This window comes from Pimephales promelas, chromosome 8 (assembly GCF_988280905.1).
Source record: "Pimephales promelas chromosome 8, fPimPro1.hap1.1, whole genome shotgun sequence".
Taxonomy (NCBI): Eukaryota; Metazoa; Chordata; class Actinopteri; order Cypriniformes; family Leuciscidae; genus Pimephales; species Pimephales promelas.
Genome location: NC_142776.1, coordinates 31,281,946 through 31,294,081, shown reverse-complemented (window position 1 = coordinate 31,294,081; position 12,136 = coordinate 31,281,946). Strand labels below are relative to the sequence as shown.

General features: G+C 40.7%; 1 protein-coding gene across 1 annotated transcript in view; it reads left to right on the top strand.

Annotated features, from left to right (window-relative positions):
• Positions 1-8,260, top strand: part of pdzrn3b (PDZ domain containing RING finger 3b) — a 90,963-nt gene extending 82,703 nt beyond the window's left edge. The window contains exons 4-10 of the mRNA XM_039664794.2: positions 802-1,055; positions 2,438-2,525; positions 4,490-4,588; positions 4,715-4,777; positions 4,862-4,963; positions 5,055-5,171; positions 5,962-8,260. Of these exons, the coding sequence (XP_039520728.2) occupies positions 802-1,055; positions 2,438-2,525; positions 4,490-4,588; positions 4,715-4,777; positions 4,862-4,963; positions 5,055-5,171; positions 5,962-7,497 (2,259 nt within the window). The 3' untranslated portion in view covers positions 7,498-8,260. The remainder of the gene's footprint in view (positions 1-801; positions 1,056-2,437; positions 2,526-4,489; positions 4,589-4,714; positions 4,778-4,861; positions 4,964-5,054; positions 5,172-5,961) is intronic.
• Positions 8,261-12,136: the final 3,876 nt, after the last annotated feature.

Here is a 12,136-nt window from a genome sequence, read left to right as displayed (position 1 = left end):
CCTATACAGGAGATTTTTGGGAAATAAATTATGCAATACAACAGCAAAAAAATCTTTTTATTACTTGACAGCATGTTTTTGGACACGTTTCTCGTTTAATTTAAGCAATTAATTTGTTCGAAGAATATGAGAATAAGTAATAACTCTTTACAAAAGTATACATCAAAGTACTATAGCATCACTATGTTGCCTCCATATTGCTTCTTTGTAAGGGTAGCAACAATTGCAGTTTTATAATGCAACTTCAGTACTGTACAAATCCGTTTTGAAATTTCCCTTTATACGTGCATGCAGTTGAGACCCCATCTGGCCTTGGTTCTCTGCGCTAAAAGATTGCTTTGAACCTCTTCTGTCTCATTTCTTTCAGCCCTCATCAGCTCTTGATTGGTATGTCATGCTTTGGCCCTGAAGCTCGCATTCATTTCCTCATGTACAGCTCCCACATCATCTTCCAGGGAGGCCCTCGTCTTCAAATTACTTAGCTAAATTCATTTCCCCTGGTTCAGTTTGTTTAATGACCCTGATTAATTAGCAAGAGAGAGCATTGTAATTTATGTTGTTGTTTTGCTGAGTCTATATTTGACCCCCGAGAGCTGCGAGAGGCACTACAGACGCTTTGTTCCGTTTTAACGGTTGTTTTTATTGCTTTGCTCCCTTGAATTGGTCACCTCAGTGCAGCTCTACTGTTTATAATGGAGTAGATTGTGTTTGCAGCCTGCTCAGTCTTATGCAAAACTCCACACACATTAATGCTTAAATGATTTTTAACATCACTGCTGTTGTGTTTGTCCGTTTCAACAGGTCAATGGAAAGGACTTGTCCAAGGCGACCCACGACCAGGCAGTGGAGGCCTTCCGTATGGCTAAAGAGCCTATTATGGTCCAGGTGCTACGTCGTGCTCCCAGACCCAAACCTACTGGCCCAACTGGGGAAGGGCAAGTAGTGGACATCAGCACCCAGACGGACATCACCTTCCAACATATCATGGCCCTCAGTAAGCTGCCTACGTCTTCCCCGCCTGGGGATGTGCTTGAACAGTACCTGCTCCCAGAGGGGTGAGTGACAACTCTCTGGACCAATCAGAATGCATATCACAGATTTCAGTTATGACTGACTCCTAACTAGTGAAGATGGTGATGTTTATAGCAAAGAGGGTGCTGAGACGAATTGGGAACGTAGCATATACGTGCCATTGCACATCGTTTAGAAGTTGCTCAACCAAGCCGTACTTGTCATTCTAACAGTGTTTTGGCCCAGGGCACAAGATGAAATTAAGTTGCTCTCATTTATTTGGATTTGCATTGTCCTCTCACATCTCACTGCATGTGTCCTTGGGGGTTGTCTCTCACATGTTACTGACAGGAACTTGGTAGCCAAGAGAAAATAATTGAACTGATTTTTCTTTCCCAATTCACCAAAATTAAAAACGAACTTTCTGATATCTAATTTCTGCAGATGCTTGTTTTGATCCTATTAATTATTTCACTTTTAAAAGATGTGGGTGGAGTTGTCTAAATAGATGGACCGGTGTTGTTCAACATCATTTTATAAAGTTCGATTGGATGAGCCATTTTAATTTATTTTATTTGTCTAAAGAATGTTTTTATTATTAATAGTAATACATTAAATTGATTTGAAGTGTTGTCAGTACATACAAAAACGACAAAATCTGTGTTGCCTACACTGTGTTGTCATCTTTTTAAAATTCGCACCCTGTTGACTTCAATGGGGCATGTTCTAAACCTGCTTTTAGCCTCTTAACATCCTTGATTTGTCATTACGAGTGCACAGCCATGTGAGTCGTGTTATTAAGAGTGACCACGGTCAATCTGACTGCAGTAGATGTGAAAGATTGAATAAAAATGATGTTAATTCAGCCAGCTTGCATACTTCTATTTGCTTCCTGTTTTCGGTCGAAGCCCATTGTAGTCGATTGTCGATCTCACGCGCACGATCATTAGTGAATATCATCTCAAACCTCATCCGTGTGTTCAACATCTGATTCGGATGAACTATCCATTTGAGCTGATATTCTCAGAACACCACACGTGGTATGTTTTAAGATGATATTCACAAATGATCTCGTGCGTGAACTCGACAATCGACTACTGTGGGCTTCGACTGAAAACAGGAAGCAAATAGAGGTATTCGTATCTTTCACATCTACTGCAGTCAGATTGACCGTGGTCACTCTTAATAACACGACTCACATGGCTGTGCAGTCGTAACGACAAATCAAGGATGTTAAGAGGCTAAAAGCAAGTTTAGAAACATGCCCCATTGAAGTCAACAGGGTGCGAATTTTAAAAAGACGATAACATTTCATAGAAAATATGTATTAGTCAATCATCTAAAACTTGAATACGGGGTTCATTTGATAAGCACAGTGCCTCTTTCATTGTTCAGTATGATATGGTTTTGGTTTTGTGTTTTCTAGACACTCTCCTGCTCATGAATACTTCGACCCCAATGATTTCCTCGAAGGAATGCAGCATGAGATGGAAAGAGAGGAGCTAGAATATGAGGTGATGCCACAGAATCGCTCTCTTTAGTCTTTACTCCATCTTCTGTCGTCCCCGAAACGTGAATTAAGACATGCTGACGCCAGGCCTGATGCAAACTGTGTCCACTGATCTATTGGTGAATTGACAAACCATGTACTCTCCATTACCTCATACAGATACTGAAGTGGTCGGCTTGTCCGATATCAAGTAGCCTTTTTAGCCTTGTTCCCTTGAACAGATGCAAGACAAGGATATCATTATTTACTTTTGTCACTGACTTATATATCGGTGATTAGACTGGCGTGATTGATCTGAATGTACAATGAGCATAGACAGATTACACTGTAATGAGAGTGGAAGGCAGTGAGTCATGAGGGGTCACGATTGAGTTCATAAAGAGATGAAGTTCAGAGACTTATAACAGCAGATGCTCTGCATGTAGCCCTCTCAACGACCTCTCATTGGCCCCTGAGGGCCTCCAGGTGGGGGCCCAGTAGACAGAGATCAACGACTAGGATGGGGCCAATCTGAATGCCAAACAACACCACCCTCCTGCCTTGTTTACCTTGATTAATGCTCTCCATTGCACTTAAAGGACAAAGGAACGAGAGTTTCAGATGCTGTGAGGTAGAAATGCATTAATACACAGTGTTTTGGGGTCTTTTAAATACGAAAGCATATTGCATTCACTTTACTCTTTTTTTCTGAATTAATGAATTAATTATCTCAGAATTACAAGATAATTTTTCATGGAAAAACGTTTTTGCTCCGTTTTTCTGAATTAACGAGTTAATTATCTCAGAATTGCGAGATAATTTTTCATGGGAAAAAAAGTATTCGCTGTTTTTCCTGAATTAATTATCTCAGAATTATGAGATATATTTTTCTTGAATTTTTTTTCATTCTGTTTTTATGAATGAATGAGTTTTTGAGATAATTAAGTCATTAATTCAGAAAAACAGAGCAAAAACTATTTTTCCATGAAAAATTATCTTGTAATTCTGAGATAATTAACTTGTTCATTCAGAAAAACAGAGTAGATTTTTTTTTTCTTCAAGTGAATGCAATGCGCTTCTGTATTTCTTGCCATAGTGTAGTGTTGGCAAACATTTGTAATCATGTTATGTAATGACCTAACCAGCTTATCAAATCTTAATCAGTCAGTATGGTCACAAGCAAATCCATGCTCAAAGAAAAGAGTTTAAAAAAATGTCTGGGAGATTTATAATGGACAAATTCATTGCTTGGCCAAATCTCATGAAACTTGTCAAGAATGTTACGATTACATTTCACCCCAAATCCAAAGGAAGTAAAAAGTAAGGAATATATACGTATATATATATATATATATATATATATATATATATATATATTCAGCTATATCTAAAAACTAATTAAGTCTATGTTTAGGACCATGAATTTTTTTTTACATTGTGACATTTCTACCACCTATTATCATTACCACAATACAAAAAAGTCTTATTCTCAGGATTATCATATGAAAAAAAACTTAAAAACCTTACATTTTTCATCAAATTCATCAAACCAACCCTACATTTTTTAACACTAGGCGTGTATTCATGTGAGTCGCCTATTTACATTGACGAAGACTGATGGTGGAGCATTTGTTGTTTGGTGTAGTAGATTACAGGGGATTTTTTTGATTCCTCAATAACAGCTTCATTCACCCTCTTCCTTCATGTCTGCTGTGATACCAGCCCCATGAGAGCTATGATCTCCATATGTATCTTGTAGATTACAGGTGTTGACACAAGATGAACGAGTCTCTGTTAATGTACATGTTTGTGGCAGTATGTTGTCTGTCGCAGCACTCTTTAAACTGGGCAAATAATTCAAATGTGTAGATAAAGACAACAGATTGTTTACATTTTCTGATTAAACTGCTTTGTTTACACTGTTCGACAAGTCAGCTTTCAAATGACTTCTATTTTTCCATGCATTGAAATATCACTTTCTTCTTTCAGGAAGTGGATTTATACAGAACTAATGTCCAGGATAAATTGGGGTTTACTGTGTGCTACAGGACCGATGATGAGGATGAGACGGGGATCTATGTCAGTGAGGTGAGTTGTATCATGAAAATAGCTATATTTGTGATTGGGAATGTCTGAGGCATGTTCTTTAAAACATCTGTGGTTTCAACTATGAATCACTTTTTTTATCGGTCACCACTTTTCCTCATTGTCCAGATTGATCCGAACAGCATTGCGGCAAGAGATGGACGAATTCGAGAGGGAGATCGAATCATCCAGGTTTGCTTTATCTAATATATGTCATTCATCTTATTCCATCATATTCATGCATTGTCTAAAAAAAATCTCCACTTCGCAATTCAGATCAATGGCATTGAGATCCAGAACCGTGAGGAAGCAGTGGCTCTTTTAACCAGTGAAGAACACCCAAATGTGTGCCTGCTATTGGCTAGACCGGAGATACAGGTCAGAGACCCAAGATACCCTACAGACATACATGCTGTTCACCAACTTTCAAGGACAGCTGATAGCTGATCTCCTATCCTTGTTGTTTTAGCTGGATGAAGGCTGGATGGATGATGACAGAAACGACTACCTGGATGACCTCCACATGGATATGTTGGAGCAACAACACCATCAGGCGATGCAGTTCACCGCAAGCATGCTCCAGCAGGTACAGTAAATCCATCACAAAGTCACTCATGGAGTCTGTCAGGAGGCATATCAGTCAATCATATATCAGCATGTCATTGCATGACATCTAACATATCAATCATAAATTCTGTGTCCGTCACTGAGTAGGAGATAAAGCAGGAAAGGCAGGACTTGTATTAACATCTGTTTCAGGTGACTCGATCTGAAGTTGACCGTGAAATTTACATGTGGCCAATGTGGAGGTGTCAGATCTCAAATGGCTGCTTTAAATTTTGTAATGTAAGCACTAAAGTGCATTGATTCATTCCAAACAGAAATTAATGACTCTTGCTTACTCTTATATGTATCCCACTCTTATAATATGTATGCCTTAGAAACTTTGCCAGTTCGCCTAAGTTCGGCGCGGCGAGTGACAGCTGCACGTTCTCCTCAAAACATTGGATTCATCCACGCTGTGCCATGCCGAGGCACAACCCACGTAAAGGTTGTTAATTCCGCGAATAACTGCAATTGCAGATTTCGAACAGAGATGGCGACAAAGAGGAAAAAGTACGGACTGCAGCTTTAAGAAATGTAAAGCTACACACTCCATCAATTAGGGATTGAAGAACTGTTGCCAAACCACTGCAATAATGACCCAATCATTGCGGCAGGCAGTGTATGCACAAGACATGTTTTGATGGGGATGCACCAATATGGATATATTTGATATCATAACTGATAATTATTAATGTTTAAAATTCATCATATTTGCAGTATGTAGTTACACAAATCAGAGTAATGACATTCCCTGACTTGTTTTCTTTCAGAAGAAGCACGAGGAAGATGGAGGTACAACAGACACCGCCACGCTGCTCTCCCACCACCATGAGAAGGACAGTGGAGTGGGCCGCACTGACGACAGCACTCGTAACGATGAGAGTTCTGAGCAGGAGAACCTTGCAGACGACCAAACCAGCGCCTCCACCACGCTAGGCAGCCGGCGCAGGCTCGCATACAGTCAGGACACCCTAGGTAGTGGCGACCTCCCCTTCAGCAGCGAGTCTTTCATTTCCGCAGACTATGGGGACGCAGACTTCTTGGGTGACTTTCCTGCTGACGAATGTGAACGGTTTCGTGAGCTTTTGGAGCTCAAGTGCCAGATACAGAGCACAGGCAGCAGTGGTACACCAGAGCAGAGCTTGTTCTGGCCTAGTGGCGGTGTAGGTGGAGGACAGGGTGGCGTCGGCGAGGAGGGCGTCGACAAAGAGCTGGAGCTTCTGAATGAGGAGCTCCGCAGCATTGAGCTTGAGTGCCTGAGCATAGTCCGAGCGCACCGCATGCAGCAGTTGCGCGAGCAGTGCCGTGAACAGTCCTGGATGCTGCACAACAGCGGCTTCCGCAACTACAACACGAGCGTGGATGCAAGGCGCCACGAGCTGGCGGACATCAGCGAACTCCCAGAAAAGTCAGACAAGGACAGCTCCAGCGCATACAACACAGGAGAAAGTTGCCGTAGCACGCCACTCACTCTAGAGCTCTCCCCGGACAACTCCTTGCGGCGTGGAAATGAAAATCAGGCGGAGGCAGGGGCAAGTAGCGGTACATCGGGTGGCAGCAGAATTCTTAAGCCTTTGCTATCACCCGTCCAAGAGGCTTGCAGCCCCAGCAGGGGTCGCCCAGCCTTATTGAAAGAGTCGGAAGCTGGAATCCAGCCTGAAGTCCGAGAGCGCAAAGTAGGTCGCCATGCCCAGCCCCAATCGCCCTACAAACACGCACACATCCCAGCCCACGCCCAACACTACCAGAGCTACATGCAACTGATCCAGCAAAAATCAGTGGAGTACGCCCAAAGCCAGATGAGCCTAGTCAGCATGTGCCGGGACCCCGTCGCTTCTGCTGACTTGGGACCCAAGATGGAATGGAAAGTGAAGATCCGGAGTGATGGTACACGCTACATTACCAAGCGGCCCGTCCGGGACAAGCTCCTGAAAGAGCGAGCCTTACGGATCCGGGAAGAGCGCAGCGGGATGACTACAGATGACGATGCCATCAGCGAAATGAAGATGGGTCGCTACTGGAGCAAAGAGGAGCGCAAGCAACACGCCGTTCGTGCCAAAGAGCAGCGCCAGCGCAGGGAGTTTATGAAGCAGAGCCGAATTGACTGTCTGAAGGATCAAGGAGGCAGCGCTGAAGACAAGAAGGAGCTCAACATCATTGAACTGAGTCACAAAAAGATGATGAAGAAGCGGAACAAGAAAATTTTCGACAATTGGATGACTATCCAGGAACTGTTGACCCATGGTACAAAGTCCCCCGATGGGACACGAGTGTACAACTCCCTACTGTCAGTGACCACGGTGTAGGCTCTGTAACGTTCTGTACATAGGACACTACCGATTGGGGTAGACAATCCTGCCTCGTTCAATGCGGCAACATTTGTAAATAGGAAATATGAATGCCTTGTCTGAAGGAACTTTGCCATTTGCCAAGAGAAGGTACAATGAGAGTCTCTGAGATTGAATAGGACGATGGATTTATACAAATGATTTCTTATTTGCTCTGTTCGTTTCTATATTGAGCTTGTGGTTTGAAATATGTTAAGGAACTGATCCATGACCATTCTTTAAACGTTTTGGAAATCAATACAAAGACCATAAACAACCATCAGCATTTTTTGTTCTTCCAACAAGTAACTAACAGTCAGCAGTATTGTACTTTTTTATGCATACATATTGCTTATTAAAGTAATGCAGATATTTAGCTTCATGGTCATCACAGAATATTTGACATGTGTCATTATATGCTTTGCCGTCATTATGACAGGGTTTTACGACAAAAACGATAACTTTGCTTTACTGATTTTAAAGAAGAGGTGCTGTTATTCCTAAAGTTCATACTTCACTCAGCTACTGTTACATTAAACATGCATCAAAGTGAAACCATTTATTAAAATCTAAATCTGTTCGTATTATTGTTGATATCAATGTTTGTTGTAGACAAAAAGCCTTTTGTATAGGTTTCCATTCTATTACAGCAAGATAATACAGTTTAATAAATCATTAGTTAGAAATGCAATTTGGTGTCTTGTAAAATGAGAGAAATAATAAATTATTGTTTTATATTTGATGAGCTTTCAAAATATTGTTGTGAACTTTTTTGAAGGGTTCTGCAGATATGTGTGAGTTTCTGTTGGTGTCGAAGTCTGTTAGGGGGGTTATGGGTGGATGATGTCCACACTTCAGTGACCACTCGACCTCAGGGCCACTGACCCAGCCAAGCCCCTGTTTCTGCTTATCTGTCCCCAGCTGTGTGTAGCTCTGAAACGTAGAGCTCAGGTCAGTGAACAGACCTCTATGTCATTACAATCACACTGAAAGGTCTGCGATGCCACAGCTGCAGCGAGCGGTGCGGACTTCTGTTCCTAAAAAGTCTTTTTAGTGGAGGGATGAAGTTCAGAAAGCTGATTATATTATATAAATTAACTATATTGAACATGTTTCACAAGGTTTGACAGTCAGAAAGTTTACAAATATATTTATATTAAAATGTATCTTCATCCGTGTGTGTGTTTGGCTTGAAAGGTGTGCCATCTTGCCATCAATAAGTGACACATATTTTATTGTCTATTTTCTAATGGCTTAAGTGTATTCTTTGTGAGGTCAATGTGTATGGAGCAAATAGGCTTTTTAGGCATTAATGTTTTACCACAGTATTATCTAAAGACTTTGTTAATACACAACCATAGTTATGAGGGTTTTAAGTATCAAAGCCACTTATATGTCTCTTTCTGTGTACAGTAGGCTGTATATATTTGTAATCTACAAAAAAGACCATACCATTGTGTATCTTTGTGCAAACGTTAAGGGAATAATTATGTTAATAAGGGAGGAAAGGAACATGCTGTCACCCTCCTCCTCTCTGTCTGCTTGTATGTAATTGATTGCCTTTCTGCTTGCCTAAACGAGGGCTGCTTATGTGATTTATGTCCACAGAGATCTCTTCACACACACTCTTTTAATAGGAGATAACAGCGTTCTATGCAAAGACAAACAAAAAGAAGCAACAGCAATCAATTCCGAGTTGTTCCCTTTCCGGGCCAGGAAGAGGGGCGAAGAGGAGATTGCTTTGATCACACTCTCTGGTTTGTTTTTATATTGGTAATGAATGAAGGTGGGCAGTGTGTGATACGGCCAGCCGTCCTCCGCTGTTAGTTTTGGAGCTCCTCTCATTTGTCTAAATGCCACAGCAAAATAAAAGGGGAAGCTCTAGAGTAAATCGGCTGTTGACCGATAAGACCACTGTTTGCGTCCTTGGCTCTTGTTTAGCTTTGTGAGAGGAAACCGTCTGGCGGGATGGGTTTAGTGTTAAGAATGAGAATGAACCCGAATGGGCCTTCTCCGTTTGGAAAATCGTCAATAGTGAGCTTATTGCTTTGTTTTAGCACTTTAAACTGTGGTAAAATCACTGTAAGGCACTGTATTGAGGAGGCAACCACCATTTGTTGTGACCAGTCTTGAAGAAAAAAAAAAGATATGATTTAGCTGACTCGTCTAAGCAGTTTATGGTTATGCAATCACAGATGTAGAACATAGAGCGTGACCACGTGCAAACGGAGAGAATTATTCTAATTGGCTGTTTGTTATTTACTGCGTCTCGCCACCCCATTTTCGCTCTCAACACACTGGACCATAGGCTAAAAATGCACACTTGTCATTGAATATTGTCACATTGTGTTAGTCACCACTTAGTACTATACATTTAGGTTAAAAAGCAACATCAACTTGGCGCATTAATAGTGCTATATAGAATGATGTCATAAGTGTGTTTATTTACAACCGCTTCAAACTTGGTCCTATCAGAAAGTCAGAACTATTCTTTTTATAATATACATCAATTAAAAAAACATTCGACCCTGAGTAATTGGTAATTTTTCCATTAAAATGAACAGCTTGTTCACGTTTCAAACCCTAGGGTTTTCTGTTTCACAGTTCTCCAAGTCCTAAAAAGGTCACGGTAGGCTACAAGATGAAAATGTGAAAACGAAGTGAATGTTAATTAACTTAAGCCTACTCATTTTTACATTGCCGTAGGCAACTGCCCTTGTTGCATGTTTGGTTTACATTTGTTTGTTAATTATTTGACTTTTGCAAGCTTTGTTGGCAAATATACCTACATTGAATGCAATGTCATCAACACAGCACACAGGACCAGGCATATCAGAAGAATAAAAATAAAAACATGTATGTTATATGATGCCATAAACCGTATATCATTTCTCATATTATGCAGGTGAAATGGCATCAGACATAACAATGAGTGATAGCAGGAATGTAGAGTCCAATCTGATCATTCATCATATAAAACTCCCACGGACACTCCAACAAGATGATGTCAGAGAAAACATGAAGTATGCACCCAATTCAATTAAACCTCCTCAACAGGACTGTGTTTCACCAGATCCATGAATTCTGAATAGAGACATCTCATTATGTTTAAGATGATGTAGCCTAGTTTATAAAAAAGCAATCAATGTTCAGCTGTCAATGTACTGAAACACTTCAATCAGTTGAAACGTGTGGTATAGGACAAGAGTTTATGTGTAATTCCCAGAGTGCATTGGTAGAGGAATGCAAGAGACAATTTCAGAATCTCAATTCAAAGAAATGGAGAATAATACCTAGTCACACATTCAAATATCTCTTATTTTTTATGTGAGCACCCATTCTTCCATAGTTTTCATATATTTCTGATAAACTTGGTGTGCTGGGGGATACAAAAACTATTTATTTGATTAAAAATATAAGAATAATTCACTGAATCGAATCGATTCTGGGTTGATGGTGCAAGAAGCACATTTGAAGTAAGACTGAATGAGACAATGAGCATGTAGACTAGATGGGTTAATGAACCAAAGAACTAGTTCAGAATGAACAAATAAAAAAACAGACTCAAAAAGAAACAAATGTGGTTCTGTTGGAAGTTTTCCTACAATTTCCAACAATTTTAGAAACTGATTCGCTAGTCGGATTTCGCACAATATGAGAGAATATACTCACCCTCAAAGTTGTTGATATTAATATATAATTTAAATAACTTCTCTTTTTTGTTCACAGTGTTTTCTCACTTCACAGTGTTGTTAGCATCATTCATGTTAACCTTACTGTCTATGATGTTAACCGCATAAAGTTTTTGTAAATGGCGAGTGTAATTTGACACTATCTCCACCTAACGCAAAAAAAAAAAAAAAACCGGCTTCTGACTCAGCACCGGATGTAACTGGGCGTGCTGAGACAAACCCGGAAGCGATCGTGCATAGAGTCAATAGACACCATAGACAGTAAAAGAAGATTGACACCAGCCCCAGCAAACGACTCATTTTTAAAAGTGGGAAACTATGACGTCAAAGAGGTTAAAACACCACCCCAGCAGAACTCCTAGTTCAACACGGCTGGCTTAGCTCCGCCCACCGATTCGAGCATTACACGCATAGCTGAACACTAACATAGGCCTACCTCGTGATGACAACCCGGATCGATGGCTGGTTGTGGAAGACAGTCGCTGCTTCCTCTGGATTCCAATAGGACTGCATGGATAAACTATTTTTAATGACCTTCCACTCCAGCTGATGAGGGTAAAACCGTCTGTTCATTTCACTGAGGATTGTTTTGTAAACAAGACTGGATTTGCAGACCGAACAGTTCTGTGCCATCTGGATCTGACAGGAATTGTGCAACACACAGACTTTGGGTCGAACATGTATGGGTGAATCATTCCCGTTGCCATTTTACAACATTGGACGTTTTCAAAACAGTTTTCCCCACGTCCACCGACGAGGTAAGTTGAAAAACTCATTATAATATGCAAAACTGTTATCCACGCACAGCAGGGCGTTTACTTCCGAGTCTTCAGTTCAGTGCGAAATTCCCATGATAAAATCCGTGTGTTTCTGAACTGGTCTCAAAGCTAGGGTTGGACATAGCTTATTAGTTATTCATTTTTATG